The sequence below is a fragment of the Diprion similis genome, chromosome 8 (assembly GCF_021155765.1).
Source record: "Diprion similis isolate iyDipSimi1 chromosome 8, iyDipSimi1.1, whole genome shotgun sequence".
Classification (NCBI taxonomy): Eukaryota; Metazoa; Arthropoda; class Insecta; order Hymenoptera; family Diprionidae; genus Diprion; species Diprion similis.
This window is the reverse complement of record NC_060112.1, coordinates 1,600,444-1,621,284: the sequence shown is the minus strand read 5'-3', so window position 1 is coordinate 1,621,284 and position 20,841 is coordinate 1,600,444. Positions and strand designations below refer to the sequence as shown.

The following is a 20,841-nucleotide window of genomic DNA, read 5'->3' as shown; positions in this document are numbered from 1 at the left end:
GCACGCATGTAAGGACGGAGTTCACGACTAGAAAATGCTGCCGAGTTCTTGGCCAATATAGCAGAAAAACGCTACCATGTGCACTCTGGATGCGAGTTAACTATTTTATTGGCATTCCTATTGGTCAAAAACTAGGCAGCATTTTGCTGCTCGTAAAAATCGAGACTGAAAGGTTTGCGTATAATGCGAGCACGATTTTAGCGGGTGCTCACAATGACAAAAAACTTCAGCTTATATTCGGAACAATACGGTAATTGTCCCAGAAACTCCTGGAATGTAAATTCTTGGTTGCAGTAGACACGCTGCATGTAGCGCTCAGGACATAAGTAAGGGCTTTTGGGAATGAAAACAAATGTATAGTCAATTTTCAAGAAAGATCTAAAGTTCCGTGGGATATTGCGTATCAAATTATTGAAGAGTTTTTGATACTACATGAGCTGCAGGTGGTGAAGTAAAAATATGAAAGAGAGTTTAACAACTGATGGTAAATTTTGTATAGAAATTTATTTGTCAGCAGAAAGATCCCATCTAGATCGTTACAATAATTAATCTTTCAGGCCTATGTTAAGTGTTGGGATATAACGAATATTTTATTTTAATTAGGTACTATACGTAACGAGTAAGTATCGGAAATCTTGAATGTAAAACAAATTGATTCATTCTCACAATGTTAGAATTGCGACACTTGCAGACATTTTTCGGATACAATTAATCCCGTTTTTAAATTCTACCGAATACGAAAAAGCATAGCGGTAAGTGATCAGACTGACATTTTTTTCAAGTTTGTAGCTCCGAATATTTTTGATGGGGATTTCTAAACCCTTTTCCTGAGCAGTGTTACTTTAGGTATTTACTACATTTCCTTTTTTTATTACAATTGATTTGTTCCAGAAGAATTATTGTATAAACTTGTATTAAACTTCGCGTGGTACATAAGCCTATAAGATTGCTGTAAACATTCCACGCGGGACGAATTGCCCCTAAAATAACTTATTCACCAAGTTTAACGTCTGCACGGGTCCCTTTGAAAAATCGTGTGAAATCGTGAGATGCAACGTATTATATGTCTCTAACAAGATACTCGTGTTAGTTTACTAAGTCGTCGGAGCTTTCATTTTACAAAGAAATCGTAGATGCAACATCTTAACAGCGTCTGTACTAAGTTTAACGACCCCCTCTTGATTATCAATCGAAAGAAGAATTCCTACTGCTTCTCTATCCTCGCCGACGACAACTTTGACCTGATCACCGCGAGACGGAACAACAGGCTCTAGTTGCTCGCACAAAAGATTCACCACTCTGTCTTCGGCAGGTAGAAAAACGGCGCACATGCCACCCTGTAAAAAAAAATGTGAAAATTTTGTTTGTTACGGAGATACAAAGCGACATTATGCAACGATTTTGCTACAGTTTGTGCGCATTTTTAATTTTCTTGCATTGGTGAAATTTGAAAGCTGATATAATATTTCGACGACTGTGTCGTTATGCGATAAAGTATAATTTACCGATATTCCGCGGATTACACCTTGCTGCCCAGCCAGGGCCGGATCCTGGTGAGTATCGCGTATCCGTACTTCTATATCAGTGGTATGCCATTCTGAGCCCATAATCATACCGCTACTAGCCCCAGCGTCGAGTCCAGCTCCGGGTGTTTGAGGATTGTAAGGACTGCCCGCGACGCCTGTGTATTTAAATGAAAAAATTGTACAAAGGCGTTTGATGTGCTCGAAAAAATGTGTAGAGAAATTATAATAAATTTTTCATTAATTTACCTGGTGTCATCGGGCTATAACCCATCGGCGATGGCGACGCAAACGCGCCGTGCGGACTCGTAGTGTACCCAGTTCCCGAGGGAGATGGAGTGGCCACATAACCGGCTGGACTCGGGCTTGCGCTGGCGCTCGCAGCCGGACTGGGACTTGGCTGATAGGGACTGTAGCTCTGCTCCGATCCGTACATTGTCCCGGGTGTTTGGGGTGTAAACGGACCGCCTGTCGAGGGGTAGCCGGGAGCGTAACCCGGAGACCCTCCTTCTTCCATGCTGTAATTGTCGAAGTCGTTCGCTCTCGCCGGCGTGTTTGTCACAGCCGGATCCCATGCCCCTGATTGACCAGGGGTACGGGAACCATCGTGCGAAGGTGTCATCGAGCCATAATGCGGCGTGCGCGAGCCATCTGCAAAAATAGAACAATTCGAATAACATTTGCCACTGGTGTTATCACTGATTTTTCACCGTGACATCAACGGTTTTTTCGATTTTATCAATACTCACTTTCGTACATCGGCGTTTGCGAACCGTGCATCGGAGTTTTTGAACCATCTCTAGCGTACATCGGAGTCTGACCACCGGCCGTGTAAGCCGGGGTTCGGTTGTAGCTACTGAATCCGCCGTCCTTGGTCGGCACGCCAACGTTTGCAATGTGAGAACGATCCACAGATATCGTTTGACAAGTCGAATGAAGTTCTACACGCGCCGTATTCTCTGTTGCGTCTTTTACTATTCCCACGTTACCCTTGTACGGCCCACCCGTTATCTTTATCGTGGTTCCTATCAGCTCTCTGTCGCGTCTCGCACCTCCACCTCGGCCTCTGCCTCTTCCGCCTCCCCCACCACCTCTTCCGAACCCGCCACTGGTTAAATGAGAGTGTAAAGTCATTGTTTAAGGTTTTTTGGGAGAAGTAAGTACGATTTTCGCGGTAAGGATTCTCGTTGAGATACCTACCCACTTGGGTGCATCGGTGATGCGATTCTGGGAGACATAAATCCGAACGATGGCGACATCGCTGGGCCCATTCCTGCTTTGTTGCCACCGGCTAACTGAAGATGTCTAGTTTTACATACGAATATTCCTCCATTGTCCAAATACATTCTCGAGTGCAGAAACGCGAAACTTCTGTAAAGATGCTTGATCTCACCTCCTCTGCCTGCGTGCGGTCCGTCAATTACCTTTCGAGTAAATTTGAGAATTGCGTTAACGTTTCGGATACATTTTTTAGACCCAATATTCTTAGAAAAGCCGAAAACAAACCTTCACTATATCCTTTTTCTGGATCGTATTTTGCTGCGAATCTAACGCGACTGCGTTTCTGTTTTCACGGCGCTTTGTAAGACCTTGCGGTCTTGCCTCGACAACTTTCCCATGCATCGATAGTACGTGAAAATTCTCGCGCTCCAAACGAACGATTACGCCGACGGTCTGAACATCGAGCTGTACTAGATCACCCCATTGAAATTGACCCAAGCTGTCAACGCCGGTCGCCATGTCTGAACAAAGTTGTAGATCTCGTGGGAGTACCTCTAGCTCGTGCATTGACAAATCGGAAAAAAGAACGACCCTATTTTGTTCGACACGTACAATCAGCCCCGTGTCTCCTTCGTATCTTCCAGCCACTACCTGCGAATTTGAAAAGTTGATGATTTGGATCAGTTTGAATGAAACATACCTAATACAAATACGGAATCCAAGATATAGAAAAAGATTACCTTTGCATGATCTCCCATTCTAAAGTATTTTCTCAACTCATTTGCCTGGAATTCTAAGGCTTCTTTCAGTTCCTCGTGCTTCGGCATGACCATTATCATGTTACCATCAATTGATACAATTTTTCCTTGTAAATTCATCAATTCTCCTTCGCAAACTTCCACATTGTCGCCGTTACTGAACGAATGAGTAACCGCCTGATCCTCTTTACCGGCAGAAACTCCTGTAGTCGGAGTGCCGCTCAGTTCTATGTCTATACCCTCGGGAGCTTCTTCAAATCTCTCCAGTTCAGAGAGCGTCGGTTTAACACCTTCGGCAATGATGGCACTTGTCGTGAAATTTTTGTAGAGAAATCTAAAAGGTCCAAAAATTCAATTAGACCTCATTTTTTTTATGAAAAACTCGTAGCGGTGCTTGATTGATTAAAATAATATACCCTTTTCGACTGTATCTGTTCCCTTCAAATATTAAAAAGTCTCCGTCACTGGTCACCTCTCCACCAATTGCGCGGATTGCTTCCGGATCGAAAGGTTTCGCCGGGGGTCGTCTTTTCTTTTTGCGTTTAAGTGCCTCGGATTCACTTTGCGCGGTTCTTAGGGCACCTCGAGGTCTCGTGTAGTCTATTCTTGGTAACAGTTTTAAATGTACTTGATTTTGCGCCAAATCCACGTAGTCCACTTGTGCTATGTCATCCTTGTATATTCCCCTCTTCAAACGAACCCATTGCTTTGCCTTCAGGCCAGTTTGTTCCTTGACGACGCGCAACACATCCGTCATCTCCTTGATTGGAACCATTTGTTGTTTCCAAATACCCATTCTCAGATTACCAACGTTTTCTATAACGGCCTTTACATGAGGCTGTTTGTATGCTTCGATGTAAATATAGCCCTTCACACCCTCAGGCGCAACAACAGATTTTATTTGCAATGGCTCTCCTGCGAATCGAATAGGAAAGAGCCTTTAGCAGATAGAGAAACGAAATATTGCAATAGGGAAATTGAGCTGTCGTACCTGAGAACTGATACGTTATGAATTTTCGCATGAGTAAAAGCACAGTGGCTTTTTCTTCACCGATACGGCACTTGACCATCCAGAGATTGGGGTCTTTCACACCAGGTAAAAGCGTTTGCTGGGTAATTTCATCACTCATTTCTTCACCCCCATCTCCGAAGTGACGTGAAACGACGGATTCGTCGGCATATTTCTTTCTGAGATACTCTTCAATTTCATCTTCTTTCTGTGAACTAAATTTGTGGGATAGCTATTGTTAGGCACTGGTCAATACTGATTATTGCGCGGGTATAGATATGGTTTTTTAAGAAACTGTTCCGTGTGTTCCTCGATTTTTATATCCTTATCTCTTTACTTACTCCCAGAGATTTGTGCCTCGACGTCTTCCCTCAATTTCAGGTGCAGTCGGCCCTAACTCGTCCACTTCATTTCCAACAATTCCTATCTCCTGCGCTCCATCCTCCCATTCATCGTCATCTTCAACCTCGTCATCCACTTCAGCCTCGTCGATAATAAAACCGCCAAATCTGTAAGAATTGAATTGCAGTATTTTTTTAGGATTTATCAATTAAGAAATCATCAATTAATGTATGGATCATATCATGTGACTGACTTGTCTTTTTTCTTCTTCTTCCTGCTCGGTCTGTCGTCATCTTCATACTCCTCCTCGTCATAATCACTGCTACCATCCAAATCTTCCCCTGAAAAAGGACATGATACCTCGATAATCAGATCTGCATTATCAAATCTTTCACAACTGTGCTAAAAACTCACCTTCTGGTTCCTCCTCAGGCTCAACTTCTTCGTCGTCACCAGAATGAGCTTCTTCAGCCTCATCTGCTCGATGGCTACCTCCAGCGTCCGAACTTTTGAATAGAAAGAAAAACGGTATTCCAAATTAATGTTCAGTGTAAAAGAACAAGATTATTGCGTGCGACTTCGTACTTAACACAAATTTAGTATTTACTAACCCAGAACCTGAACGAGAGCGTGATCTTAATCTGGAATGACTTTTGGATTGTGATCTTGATCTACTTCTTCTCCTACTTCTCGATGCGCTACGAGAACGGCGTCCACTACCTGTATCACTAGCGCCTCCAGATTTTACCGAACGGTTGTCTTCAGACTCGCTTTCACTTCCACCGCCACCACGGCCTCCCGCGTCACTGTCATTGTCCGAAAAATTACTAGCCTCTGAATCGGACATTTTTTTTATTTCTTGGTGTGGAAACTTTGCTCCTGAAATATGTGAGTAATAATTGCAGTAGGTTTTCTTTGCAATTGTGAAAAAAAATTGGAGTGTTTCTAGAGTTTGAACCTTGAGTAAACATTGCAATAGATAATTTAGAAACTGTTTCAGCCATATGTGAGGTTACTTAACTAGTTAAATGTTAAGAAAAAAAAATTCTCACTGATAACTGAACGGGGTTTTCAACAGCAACAGAGATTCTCGGAGCTTCAATTAGAGGATTGACGACATTTGTTTGGTGGGTAAATACACACTCAACACCGCATGAACGAAGTAAAGAAAATGGAGAAAAAAAGATGATAAAATATTTCTCCAATTCTAAAGACTATTGGAATGATTACCATTGATCAGCAAAGAAGTTTTTCGGAAATTTTACTCACCCTCACAGAGGAAGAAGAATATTATCAACAATTGTGTTACAGTAATGAATAATACAGCATTATGGTACGATCACAACCAACTCGGTAATATGCATCAAAGCTTTAGTAACTGGAATCACTGGTCTAAGGGAATCACAGTGTAAGCATATGCATGAAGTTGGCTCGGTCGGCTCGGAACGGTATGTCTGACGTTAAATTCGGTGTGATCTACTGCGGGCACATTTTCATGGGCAGTTTTTCGGCTGTCGCAGCGCCGCAGTACTTTGCTCCCCGTGAAAATTCGGCCGAAGCTAGGTGCCTAGGACTGGACAAACTTCTGGCGTTGACTCTTCTGGGACTGGTGATCTTCAAAAAGATCGAAAAAATTATAAGTTGACGGATCATTGAAAATTTTACTTAAGGCGCATTCCAAGCATTCTTAGCATCACTGAAAGAAGTACTATAAATTTTATATTTGCCGTCATTTAGTCATTCATCCACATTGCTTAGTTTATGGTTTAAACCCGCGTATCGAATTTCCCGCGGCCATTTTATATTTACATAATTTGTAACACTTACATACCGTAGCTGCAGCAAAGCGTATTTAAGCTGCAGCAGCAGTCACGTTGTTGACTTAAAAAAGATGGCGAAATTTTTTGGAGTTGATAAAGTCGTGAGATTTTTCCAGATTGTTAGAGATAATGGCGGCATAAGAGGATCATTAAAAGCTCTGTACAGGTTTGTATCGGACAGCGTTTTTCAACAATCGGTCGAATTGTATTTCGACTTAACCTATACTGACGTTCATTTATGCTATCAAAATATAAAGATAAACCTCTCGAGTAACGTATTACCATCAACGCTCGTTTTCTTATTATTATCTACAGACGAGATGAATTGAAATCAGGAACTTTGATCGGCGAGGACAAATATGGGAATCGCTACTTCGAAAATAACATGCACTTTTATGGTAATTATTATATCGTCAAGTTACTGCTGCAACATCATCCTTTATCCCATTCTGTCGATCTTGTTCTTAGGTGACGTTTAGATTTCTCAATTACTTCTTTCGTAATTTCTATCATTGGTTTTATATTTACTTTCATACCTGCCGTTACTGCGCAGTAAATACCAGCACATGACTTATAAAATGCTAACTATAGCTGCAGCAAACTATCGTATTTTCAAATAATGTTTACAACATACAACACTTCCAGCATATAAAAGGTACACGCACACGTTTTGTTTAGTCGCAATCTCGAGCTGAAACAAGAGCTGTAAAACTTTGGTTCAAGCGATTTCTTTTTCTCCTCTTTCTTTTCTTTGTTCTTTTCTTTTCTACCCACTTACCGGTTAAAGGGAGAAGAAAAAGAAAGCAATAAGAAGTAAAGAATGCTCCAATGTCGTCTACTTTTCAAGTTCACTTGGCTGTTTTATTTTTTTATTACATAACCGCCTACTTCTGCCCAAGATTGCCCTTGAGCCAGACCATAATATTGACCCTGTGTAAATTAATACGTTGTTGTGACAATCCCGTTACAAATATGAAACTACAAACATTTCGAACTTATTTCTTCTTTTTTCTATAATTTCGTAATTGATAAAATTGGTTTGCTTGGCCGTTTTAGGACGCAATCGTTGGGTTGAATATGCCGACCATGTTGGTTTAGACTACAACGCATCTCAAGTGCCTCCTGAATGGTTCGGCTGGTTGCATTATAAGACCGATCTGCCTCCACACAAGGATCCGTCTCGTCCTAAGTACAAGTGGATGCTTGATCATACAGAAAATATGACTGGAACGAGAGATGCTTACATGCCTTATAGTACGACTCGTCCTAAAATCGAAGCGTGGAAACCCAAGTAAGATTATCCCTGAATCTAGAGTATGATGAAAGTAGGAAATAAAATCACAAGCATTATAAGAGTGAAGAAAAATAGTCGTAGAGACAAACAAAAGAAATGAAACCTTTAGCTAAATTATTCCGTACATGTAACATATATTATAGTACGCTGTGTGTACGATTATTGTAAATAAATCGCATCTCTGTTAACTTCAAGATATTCATAAATTGTGTCAATGTATGAAGTATGAACCAGACTTTATCCTCATGGTGTTCTTATCCAAAAGTGATTGACATCTTCCCAAATTTTCATTTTTTACCATTTATTATGTATATCACGAAAGTAAAAAACAAATACCTATTTTATTCCAAATTCAGTGCATTTTCAAATCTGATCCTGTTCTATTTTTTGCGAGTAACGAAAACAATAATAATACTTGGTACTATAATAAGTAATATTATTAAAACAAATATTCAGTCGCTAATTATCGTATTGACGTTATTTCTCGTATCAATGTCATTATTATTTTAGTGAAAATAACGCGGTATGGGTTTAAGAAATTGCGGCCATGCGTTGCTTTTCAAGATATGGGTTACGTGTTCGTTCACAGCTGCCGATTTTATTTTTCACTTATTACGTAGAGTCCTTGACTTTCATACGCAGCTGAGTTGGCAGGGAGAGAAGTACAAGAAGAAGAAGAAGAAGATGAAGAAGAAGAAAAAAACGATGTGAAGAAACAAGAAGTAATTGGCGTTCTTCTGTAACATACAACGCGCAGGATGGAAAGAAAAAGGTAGTAGCAGAGAAGTGGAGAAACGGTGGTGCAGAAAAGATGCAGTAAAAATTGATCGAAAATGTGGCGACGAGGCAAGGACAAATTTCAATCTACGTGTTGCACACGGCATGCGTATAATCTACGTGAATCGGCGTTCATATTCAAAGCTGAAAGTGATCGGGCAGGATCCGGTGATGTCCGGCGAAAACTAGCGCGAACTCTCGCAACCGATGAGACACTTTCTCATCCTCTCTTTATACATATACGTATATGGATGTACATTAATTTCTTTTTGATTTCATATTTTATAAACGTATATATATTTACGGCACGTGTTACGACAAAAGTGTTTATCTGATTCTGATGTAAAAATTAATGAATTATCGACCGCTGAGCGAGAAACCCCACTGATGTGCTTTAATTAGCAATCAGTCGCAACGAATGACTTTGTACAGGGTTGGGCTCGCGCATAAGTTAAACACTGACGCAGCTACGTAATTCTAATTTAAGAACGCACCACGTCCGCATCGTCGGGCAAACAGTGCAAATGTAAGTTGAAGAATATTATTCTCAAACAAATGCAATTCTCGAATTTCGAATCAGAATATTGGAACCACGATTTGTGCTGAAATGTGAACGTAATCAAAACGCGACTGGTCAGTTTCCATAACCAACCCGAAAATTCGAACAGAAAATAAAACACTACACCGTTTGATAAACGGATTCGAATCACGGTATAAAATAAACATGGCCGCTGTTCACCCCTCGATTCGAATTTCATTTTGGATCTAAAATCGTTTCCAGCCCTAACCGGTTAACGGGCGTTATTTCACGCTGAACAGAATCACGGCAGGAATGGCTTAGTTACAAATTCGCTGCCGACGAAAGCCCAACGAATCGAAAATTTAGATTGCGAAATTCCCCCATACGTGCGCTCTCCGCTGTGTGCAATTGACCCGCGACATCATGTACCGCCGGACAATTATATCGTCCAATTAATTGTACTGTGTAATACGTGCGTTGACGTCTTCTTCGTCTTTGTTTCACTATCCGCCTTTAACCGTCCATCCGTTGGTCACAAGCGGCACTCGTGTTTGTTCATTTATTAGCGATCAATTTTGCCCAATATATCTTTTATTAATAGTAATATCATGAGCAGCGTGACGCCCTCCTCCTTTCTTCGTCACCACTCATCTCCCCATCCCCCTAATTTTCGTCCTATTAATTATCACCCTCGGCCCTATTTCGACGCTCTGGCTGTTGTACAATTAGTCGTAATTAGACATAAATCATCAGAACGGGGAAAAAGGGCTGCTTTACCCAAGTGGATCTCAAAGGCGATCGTCTTTTGAGAAATTTTTCATTTTAAAACTAAAGTTCTTCTGTCCCATCATCTGTTTTCTATCATATTTTATTTAATCAACAGACCTCGTAAACAAGAAATATGTTTCCTAACAGGAGGAAAATTCACTTCAAATTTTTTTATTTCTTAATTAATTTTTATCATTTTTCTACTCTTGCAGCTGTTATTCCGAATGCAAGATCTTTCGAGAACTTTGAGTATGGTGTTACGGCTGTACTTTTTCCATTTTTTCCCGTGTTTGCGGTTTTTCTTTATCTATTTGTATGTATACAGCAGTGTTGTGTTTTTTTCTGCGCTGTTTTTTTTTTATTACTATTTTTTTTTTTTTTACTTTCACTCACGGTTTCTACCTCCTCGCCCTTTCGCCCCTCTGTCGTCTTGTTCTCACAGCCAAGAATATAAATATGGAGATTAAGTTCTGACTGCTGTTTAGCCTTGGAATTAGCATCGGAGAAGCTGAATTTATCGTACCTACAGAAACATTTTGCCCTCCGTTTTTCTTCTCTTCTTTTAAAGCTTCTTCCTCGTTCTTTTCATTCGTCATCTTCGTATCTTCGTTTCCGTCTTCGTCTTCGTTCGACTCTGTTGTCCGTGCAGGAATTCGCATCACGTACATGTAACATGTAGCGCGTTCACGATATAATCCAATTTGCAACATTTCGATGTATCGTAACGTCAAAAATTAGCTACCGTTTCATCAAATCTCGTGGATATAATAAACCATGTATGACGCGTATGTATATAAAAATACATGGGCACTCGTAACACCTGTGAGTGCATATTCGTATATTATTAAATCTTACTCGGTTCCCACGAAACCTGTTTTCCACGCATTGAAATCGTTCTCGTTTTATATACGTATATATACCACAACACCGCATGTACGGCGATGAATCACTAATTCTTTTTTTTTAAAATCACCGTATACTCTGGTGTACACTGTACATATGTATGTACATATACACACATACATATGCGAACGTGCGCACCTTGCACCGGTTAAACCACCCACCTAAGTTATAGTGAAGACATGCGGATAATAGGAACAGGGTATTCTTTTTTATTTTCCTTATCATTAGACATTACATATGTACAGACCGGGAGAATTTTGTCTCTTCCTTGACAGGAGGAGATCGTTATGTGTTATTGCGTAATTTGCGACGCTCTCTCTCTCTCTCTCTCCTCCCTCTCTCTCTCTCTTTCTCTCTTCCTCCCTCCCTCCCTCCCTCCCTCCCACCCCCCTTTCTCCTTCTTCATATTCTTCTAGGAATCAATTAGTTATTAGATATTCACAGACAAGAAGTAATATCGTCAAAGGAAACTCCGAATTGCTGAGACAGTTTCCTGCATTCCCTGGAGAACACGCATTGTACTCTTAAGTATAATATGAGAGTATACCTAGTTGAATTTTCGTACCTGAAAATAGGATAAAATCGTCTGCATTCATTAGACGATAAAAATAAGGGATGGAAAAATGAGGAGAAGGATGACGAGGAGGGGGATGAAAAGGAGGAAATAAAATGAGGCAATATAATAACCGTTTGATTTTCAATATATACGTCATTAGCTAATGGTAATGATAATTGAAAGATTGTTCACTTTTCGCTGCGGGGGAAATACGTCTCGTTAGCCAGACATATTGGTGATATACATATACTATACATACATACCGACAACCTGTATAATTATTTATACAACATATCGACATTGTTATAATTTATACGTATTGCGTGAAAAAAATTCAACACTGTCAACTGATTTTTGTCACCGAAATGTTTGGGTGACGTTTCTTTTCTGCTTGTTTCTTTCTCCTCACATCCGTCACGTTTCGCCGTGTCCTCACTCAGCGTAGCGGAGGTATAAGTTGATACGTAATAAGTCGAAGTTCTTCTCAGAATGAGATAAGAATTACTAGATTCCAAGATTGAAACCCAAAGACGAGATGACGACAGAACCGTGAGACAGAACCTCACTGTAGCTGTAATTCTTTTGCAAGCTGCGCAGCACAGGGTGGTAATTTGCATCATGTGCTGTAACTTTAATTGCCATCCGCAGACAGCACTCGGACGGATTCGGCAGAGCGGGCAGAGCTAATACTTCCGCGAAAAGTGTGACCGTGTCTCTCGCAGTTACCCTGCTGTACCGACACAGCTATACTAGCAGGCATTTATTTGCATACAAGTAACGCCCCTACACAGATTCGGGGCATGTGTGTATTCGTCATCGGGTAAATTGAACTAGTTTTAAAAAGATCAAACGAACTTCCTCTGTACGCTGTAATGACGAACGTTCTCCGCTTTCGTTCTTAATTAACCGCTTCTTCGAATGTGTGTACAACGATTGCCTTACACGCCAAAATTTTCCTGGGGTAAAACCCACGGAGATAAAATCGCATTTGCGAATACCTCAGATATACTCGTTTCCGTCCGTCATCATTCGAATGCCAATAAAATTGAAATTTCACCCTGATAATTTATAGGAATCGAGGACCGGGGGAAAAGGAGACAAATCGTTCCAACGTACCAATAGAGATTCTATTTTTTACTGTCACTTGTGGAGGATTTTTTTTTGTTTCTCATTGTAACAGCACGTGTAGTCTGAATAGTTTGAAATCATCTTTCCGTTGTATTGCAACGATCACCCCTGCAGCAGTTGCCCCTTGCAACTTTGACACGTATATGCAATGCAGTGAAAGAGTGTGAATCGTAGTTGTTATAGATTTATCAAATGTAAAATCAACGGTTACAATGCGAATTGATTGATACCACAGTGGGTGAAATTTCCAAGAAATAAAACCTTTTAACTGGAATAATATTAGGCATACCTTGCATGTGTGTGTGTGTGTGTGTAATATATGTATACGTGTGGGTTGCGTGTGCGCGCTTCTGTGTGCCTGCGTACACTGCGCGGTACGGAGAATCAAGTATACTAAAATGTTGGAAATGATTGGTTGCCATGGGAAACCTCTCCCCCTACCCACCTTAATCCTAACCAGCGCTAGCCAATCCGATAACAGCGAGGGACAGCATTGTTGTTTTTGAAACGTATAAATTGACCGACACTAACCCTCTGCAAATCAGTTCCCAGGTTGAACGTGGTCTTATATAAAGAGAGTTTTTCACGTAGATAACCGATAACGATATCGCGTATTATTTACTGCAAAGCGTTGTATTACACAGAGCATTCGTATATACATATTGTAAAAAGGTTCGGTTAATTGTCGTCCTCTCGTACGTACTTGTTCTGCGGCTCTGACTTCTGTACACCCTTAGTCATCTCATCGGTGAGTAGAAAATAACATATTATTGTTGCATGCTTTGTTGTATTGGCGTTTTTGTTGTTGAAAGAAAAAAGAACGATAACACGGGTGATGAAAAATTCTATACTTATCGCATCGTTATCTGCACGTGATAAGGCAGTAAAAAATGCATTTTCAATTAAACGCATCAAGGAGAAAATATAAACGAATTGTACCGATTAAAATTACGATGTTCGCTATAATTATCCTCAGCATGACGCGCAGTTCAAATTTTTTCGGAGTTTTTCCTCCTTTCTTTCGCCTATACGGCTCACCGGAAGCTTTTTTTTTATCAGTTGTATAATTTGCTATCGGGTAAAGAATACCGTTTTTTTTTTCCTCCAGTTGCTGCACCGTGGAATTGTTCTAGTTGACAATGAGAGAGATTAGTTACGTTTTTTTGTGTTTCTCTCTCTTTTTTCTCTTTCAAGTGATAATAGAAGATTAACTTCGCTACGGATATAAATGACAAAAATAATTAGTGCATATTAGATATACAGGTGTGATACGGTTTTATACCTAGGCTGTGTAATCACTGCAGCATGAGGGAATTGTGGTCAGGTAATAATTCATACGCGTCCATCCATCCTGTCAGCATTAATTGCAATCTGCATTGTATACCTGGATACGTTGGGTAGAACATGGATATGCCGGGTATCATAGTTGTTGCGATATTCCGGGAAAGTTGAAAAGAAATGACACCGTGCATCTCGCGCAGGGCATAATTAAATATATAAGGAATAAATAAATGAATGAATGAATGAATGAATGAATGAAAGATGAATGAATGAATCACAGGCAAAACAAGATAGAGAGAATAAACAAAACAACCGTTAAGCTTGCTCAACAATCAGCAGAGTTCCACGACGGTATTTGATTTAACAGGCATAGGTGTGCGCTTATATAGTTTATTATACACTGTACGTATATTCTACATGTATAATACGTATAACATACACATGTCTACACGTCTCGATTCTCTCCGTACGCGTAACACGCGTTCGTTGTATTGGGCAGTTAAATTACACACAAAAAATTTATCGTTTACGACATCCGGACGTGAATAACTACGGGTGTGTGTGTATAATATCGTGTACATAAGGTATTATTCGCGCAACTCTGCAGCAGTACGTCGACGCGCGAGCTTTGCGTTCAGCACATTAGCCAATTTTTCGAATCCACTCATAGACATACTTACCGACGTTCCCTTATCTATATCTGTATATATATATATATATATGAATATATATATATATATATATATATATATATATATATATATATATATGAATACATACACACACACACGAAGTATAGATGCTTACATATGTATATATAATATATATTACGCGAGTGTCTGTATAATGTATGTTTAGTTGATCGCCCTTGGCTCTGTATTATTTATTAGATAGATTTATCTTTAAAACATGGAATGCGTGATTCTACACGTGCCTCTCGCGATCTCAAGTTCCGCGGCCCGCGGTGCCGCCGCGCGATTCTCCGCGAATTTGAATCTCATATCACTGTAATTCGCCATGGCTATAAAAAAAAATATATATATATATAAATATGTATATATGTGTGTGTGTGTGTATGTGTCAAATATCCAAATTCCATAACATATCTGACAGATGTATGTACGTAAAATATGACGAAATTTCATGATGCAATATCAATATACAGTTGTATCACGAATGCACGTAGGTATATACGTATATATTCTCTTATCTCTCTCTTCCTTCATCTCTCTCTTGCTTAGAGCTCTTCTGGCTCATCGCATAAAGTTTGCCCCTGGCCCGCGCGCCAAACGATAATCAAATGCGAACCTCATCGAGTTTCTATGAATAAATAAGCAATGTCCGGTAGATTTCTTTACGTCATCGTTTTCTAGGAGAACCGGGTCAACGAGACCGAAGGTAAGGGAGCATCTAGAGATCCGACCGATAGATATGCTCTCCTGTGTGTGTGTGTGTGTATGTATATTCGTGCTTGTTCGTGATAAACTTGCATAAGAGAAGAGATTTTCGGAACTTTACGGGCTCGTCAAGTTTAACACACAGTGCGGCTTTTATACGCTCTGCGTGTCATTTTCCCTGGCACTAAACTCGGATGCATTTATCACACGGACTCGGCGCGCTACGCGTCGACGCTCACGTGTATAATAATAAGCTGCGTAATTCGTAAGCAGAGCGTTTTAAAAGACCAAACGATCGTGCGATGCGGTATCCTAATTAACTTATACACATACATCAAAAGTTTCCGGAGAACTCGTTTATATGTATATACGTCCCGGTTTGTGCCAGTCAGCAGTAGTTCCTTGTCTCTCTTTATTTCTGTATAATTTTATCGCAATTTTTCACCCGCACATGAATTATCTAAACGAATCCGCGGCCGAGTTCCTCTAATTTAAAGCTAACAACGTCCATTTGTTGTATGCCTAATTCGATATGCTCGGCTTTACGAAATGCCTGAAATTGTGCGTTATCAAAAAAACGAGTCATTGTTCTTCTCGTTAAACGGAGAAACGGGCCTCAGGTAGGGAGTCATCGCGATGCCTACGTGCTGCTCCGTACGTGTGCTACTGATAATGTCTAATGTGCGGTTGTATAGTACGGTCAAATTTTAGCTGGGACCTTTACCGGTCTCATCTATGTATTATTCATAGATCCGCGGGTGGATTTATAGGGCCTTGCCGAGGGTTTATAAATATTAAAATACTTCCTTCTTGGCCTTTGGGGTTTGTATGTGCATATTATTATAAAATTGTCTCCGTATAACAACGTGGACACGTAGGACACGTAAGCTGCATCCTAGTCATCGCGGCCACCAGCACGTCGAGATGAAATATCGGTTCGATTATCGTAGACATTATTTGAATGAACCTCACGTCGTAAATCTTTAATATGGGGTTTGGTATCCTATTTTTTTTTTTTTTTTTTTTCCAATATTTTCTCTCTCTCTCTCTTGTATATATGTATATGTATACGAGACACGAGCTCAGGAAATTTATGTTCGATACCCGGGATATCCTGCACGCCTTTCGGCTCACTCAATGATTGGCTAACCTGTTATTATTGCCGGATCGGGTTTGAACAGAGCAATTTCTTGCTGTATAATGAACCAATCAATCATAGATCTTCACAATTTTCAGGTTGCAGCGCCGTTCGAATTCAAATTATAAACACATTATTAGATAACGCAACCGATATTTAATTTATCCATAGAATTTTTGTACCTCGTAGTTTATCCCGACAAGGATCGCGCCACGACCTCTTTTCATGGTGAATTTATAATTCATTCGATCGCTGCGGGCAGGAAGACTACCATTCAACTATCCCTAATCCCTCATTCATCTATGTATGTATTTACTTACGTAACTCGTAACTCACTGTACGATAGGTTTATACTCTTATTATTTGAACGTCGCGAGATTTTCTGCTGTTAGTGTTCAAATTTTGTCGTGGCTAGGCTTACTAGTATGTCATTGGCCCTCACATGAAATCGTCTAACTATTAGTCTGTAATAAAAAAAAAAAAAAACTTCCAATCATTACTGTCTAACTACAGTTGATTTGTTATCGCCTAATTATCGAAGATGCGGCATCTTCTCAGATAATAAATCTAGTTATCAATCTATTCGAAGCTCGCAAAGTGAAGGGAAAGGTTATGTTCATTATTTCAGACATAGAAGTCTATGATTTCAGATGCATCGACTGGTGTTGATATGCTCAGCGGGCTTTCTGCTCGTCTGTATCGTTCCCGAATTCGCGAATGGCAGCCCGTTGTCCTTCCTGAGGGGTCGCGTCCAAGACGCCGACGATGATCCGGTGATCGAGGAGAATGAAATCGATGGTGACGTTGTGGTGGCGCCACCGGTTGTCATCTCCCAAACGCGACAACCCGTCAAGGGAAAAAATAAATTCAAGGTAAATGAAGGTGTAGCCGTTGATTATAAAATGCTTGCAAAAATCTAAACCCCTCTGTGCCATGTCCTCTGACCAAACTTATTCGGCACTCATTCCATTATTCTTTCATCCTCACCTCCGCATTCGCGAGTAACAATGCACGTGCACCGCACGAATGGAGGATCCTGGGTAATTTCGCATTGCACGCGCGGCTCTGAATTCAAAATCGTTCATCACCGAGATGAAAGTTTTTCTAATAAATCGAAGCTAAGAGGATCGAGGAAAATTTTTTTTTTCGTCTTTGACGATTCGTTGGGGATGTCGCGATTTGAGAGAGGTAATAGTGAGAATCTTACAATCTCTAAGGTCATTTCAGTCGATCATGAAAGAGCGCAGCGTCGCTTCGAATAACCCGGGACATTACAATTTTCGTTCATATGAGCTTGCATTGGCATTAACAATTCTCAAATGTTCGAATTTCGAAATTCTAGATAACGAACAAGGAATGGGTACAGATGCCGAAAAGTCCGCCAGGTGCTATCAGTGTTCCCTTAAGGTAAATATGAACGCTTATTTCAATTGATCTCATTTCATTCACAAACTATTAACGGTCATTCATTCAGTATCTTAATTTTTCTATCATAGATCACACATTGAATTAGAATGTGAGGCAATTGGAAGTCCTGCGCCTCAGATTTATTGGCTTCGAGGAACGGAGCCCCTACGCCAGGTGTGTTAAATTGTTATTTGATGTAAATGAGATCATTTTGGGGTCACAGAAAATCTAACTGTATATTAAATCGAACACCTTGGAGTTTAGTTTTGATCAACATCAGCTCACTTATCGCTTTTGTAAGGATTTACATCATGGACAAATGATATACTTTACATTGATGCCTTATACTTTGCTAAAAGGGTGCGATAAGCAAATGTTAAAGCCGCATTTACAGTTCAAGCAATACTCGTAGCATCTGGAACTGCAGATGAAATGCAATCTTTGTAATATCTATAAAGAAGAAAGTGAATTCTGTGTCAAAGATTGCCCAAATAGAACACACATATAGATAAAGTCTAAATGACTGTATATAATGTGTATATTATTCGCAATTAATGCATTTAATGGATGTTGTATATATTTTAGACGGTCATTTAGACTTTATCTATACGTGTGTTCTACCTGGGCTGGATATGATATTGCTCTTCTATTATTACAATAATTTTTTCCTTCATCATTTAGCTAGATGAAGTGGTCGGAAATAGCATAGCAGACATTAGTACTACACCTTCGATTTGGGGAGGTATTGCAAGAACTAGATCTCGACTTGTCATCGACTGCGCTTCACCTAGAGACCAAGGCATCATTCACTGTGCAGCTGTTGCTGGCAGTAGGACAATTCTTTCAAAGCCAACCATGCTTATTATCGACGGTAAGAATTCTTCTTATTTCTTATGACTATACGCTAGCCCAGAATGTGCCAATACGGTAAGGATTACAGTATGAACTGTGTGAACCAAAAGACAATATCAACCTTTAAGAAATTTTAAAACTAATTCAGCAAGTCGTCGTGTCGAAGCAAAAAGTATATTTTTTACCACATGGAGAACAGGAAGATTTATATCGGTAATTAAAACCGCTGATCTATTTCTGTATTTCATTAACATATCGGCAAAATGGGAAATCTTCGTATAATCCAAAGTTGTATAAAATTTGAATAATCAAATAGGCTCGCGCTCTGAATTTTTGGAATTTGTTGCCGATAGACATATGACCATATCTCTAAACAAATCGTTTCTAGCAGCTGCTGAATATCAAATTGAATTCGGATTTGTAAGGCACAAAGATTTATGCGACAATCTATACAGCATATTTTACTATGTAATCAGATTCAATAGGGTCATTGCTTTCTAACTGTACTGTCAACTAGAATTTTCAGAACTATAGGCGACTCTTATCCTATCAGATAAGTATTTTTTTAAATAAAATTAGTATTTGCTACCCACATGCCCTTCCCCTTTGTATATTTAAATCACAATTTTTTCAGAACTCAGCAAGGGTAACGGCAGCAGCTGTGGAGCAGAAACTAAACCCCGAGTAACTCTTTATTCTCCAGTTATGCTAGCAGCTATAGGATCGACGGTCACTTTGCCGTGCCGGGCTAATGGAAGACCTCGCCCCCCTCGTACTCTTTGGCTGGACAACAACGACCGGCCAATAACATCTTCTTCTAATCCTCGCTTCAAGGTACTATTCGAATTATCTATTACAGTATTCCTTCCCTTTTATCATATTCCTGTAAAATGATTTGAAAAATCTTTGCATCAGGTCTTGGGGACCGGTGAGTTGGTGATCTTTCCCTTGAATTGGGACGACATGGGTGGATTTACATGTATTGCTCAGTCTGATCGAGATGAGGATGCTGCCAGCACGTTCTTATATCCAACGCTGGTTAGTTTTTTGCAATCTTTGGTTCTGTAGCTATACAGACTGCTACCAATTGCTACAAAATTTTATGCATAACTCTGGAGTTGAATATGGATAATATGATTATTTTTTTTCCTGTTTCTATTTTACAGAACGACGAGAACGGCAGCTAAGCAAGTAAAGAGGCAATGCGGCAGCGTACAAAGAAACTCGGTCATCGGTTTACTGTCATAATTAAATTGAACGAGTAGAGCAACGAGTCATATTTGCATACTTATATATTATAGTTGAGTTGCGTTACTCTGAGATGCATTCAATTCAATTTTCTAGTCACTAAGCGTTAAGTAGTGTTTATTTTTGGAAAAGTATTTCTTTTTGAAATTTTCTTTCAATTGAAAAGTAATTATTAGAAAAAGTAATGACATTCCACTGCTTAATATATTATGATTATTATATCTATTATCATTATTATTATTATACATCAATATATTGTATTTGGTTTAAAATGGGTAAATGATACAGTCTAGGGAATAGTACGTACTTCAAAGTATTCAATTGATTATTACTATACATTAGTTAACATTGCCAAACAGTAAATACGAATACATGCATACACCCATTTAATGTCATCAGCACTTTTATTATATTATTCAATAATATTATCAAATAATAATATATATTTATGATTTCATATACACCGTAAATGCATAAAATAACATTCTAGACACGCATACATTCCATACATATTATAGTACAATTCAGAGTGATTGTTTCTGTTCCTATAATGTTATTATTTATTACTTTTAAGATTGATTTCTATTAACGAATATGGTATTCTATACATGCTTGTACATTTTACAGGTACACACATACATATATAAGTTACAATTTTGTGTTGAATAACGTGTTACCCTGGTAAAAAATTTCTAAGTACAATATATATGTTTATGTGAGAAATAATTTTCAAAATAAGACAGAAGGTATGGAGTATAATTTCGTTGCTCTCTATTAAGGAAATAATAAATCTCCAATGTAAGGACAAAATCATGAATGTACTTAATCAAAAATGAATAATAAAGGGAAAAAAATATCAAATTAATAATGAAAAAAAATGAAATTCGGATTATTATCAA

General features: G+C 39.3%; 3 protein-coding genes across 4 annotated transcripts; 2 read left to right on the top strand and 1 right to left on the bottom strand.

Moving 5' to 3' along the window:
* Positions 1 to 485: 485 nt before the first annotated feature.
* On the bottom strand, positions 486 to 6,261 carry LOC124409511 (transcription elongation factor SPT5). The gene is made up of 14 exons (XM_046887174.1): positions 6,123 to 6,261; positions 5,465 to 5,732; positions 5,268 to 5,359; positions 5,107 to 5,194; positions 4,853 to 5,020; positions 4,494 to 4,726; positions 3,919 to 4,417; positions 3,485 to 3,836; positions 3,030 to 3,395; positions 2,724 to 2,947; positions 2,273 to 2,631; positions 1,773 to 2,174; positions 1,506 to 1,681; positions 486 to 1,337 (listed from the first exon to the last, which is right to left on the bottom strand). The coding sequence occupies exons 2-14, from the start codon at positions 5,698 to 5,700 to the stop codon at positions 1,095 to 1,097; spliced, it is 3,438 nt and encodes a 1,145-aa protein (XP_046743130.1). The 5' UTR covers positions 5,701 to 5,732; positions 6,123 to 6,261; the 3' UTR covers positions 486 to 1,094.
* A 376-nt stretch (positions 6,262 to 6,637) lies between these two features.
* On the top strand, positions 6,638 to 8,161 carry LOC124409558 (probable NADH dehydrogenase [ubiquinone] 1 alpha subcomplex subunit 12). The gene is made up of 3 exons (XM_046887252.1): positions 6,638 to 6,839; positions 6,989 to 7,071; positions 7,730 to 8,161. Exons 1-3 carry the CDS (start codon positions 6,745 to 6,747, stop codon positions 7,966 to 7,968), a joined length of 417 nt encoding a protein of 138 aa, XP_046743208.1. The 5' UTR covers positions 6,638 to 6,744; the 3' UTR covers positions 7,969 to 8,161.
* Positions 8,162 to 13,163: 5,002 nt separating this feature from the next.
* Positions 13,164 to 20,814, top strand: LOC124409542 (neural/ectodermal development factor IMP-L2). 2 transcript variants are annotated; one of them, XM_046887228.1, is made up of 8 exons: positions 13,164 to 13,367; positions 17,086 to 17,307; positions 17,778 to 17,842; positions 17,932 to 18,016; positions 18,524 to 18,713; positions 19,329 to 19,528; positions 19,610 to 19,732; positions 19,861 to 20,814. In XM_046887228.1, exons 2-8 carry the CDS (start codon positions 17,086 to 17,088, stop codon positions 19,879 to 19,881), a joined length of 906 nt encoding a protein of 301 aa, XP_046743184.1. In that variant the 5' UTR covers positions 13,164 to 13,367; the 3' UTR covers positions 19,882 to 20,814. The 2 variants fall into 2 exon arrangements, with proteins under 2 accessions (XP_046743184.1, XP_046743185.1); XM_046887229.1 differs by lacking the exon at positions 13,164 to 13,367 and adding an exon at positions 16,625 to 16,739.
* The last annotated feature ends 27 nt before the right edge of the window (positions 20,815 to 20,841 follow it).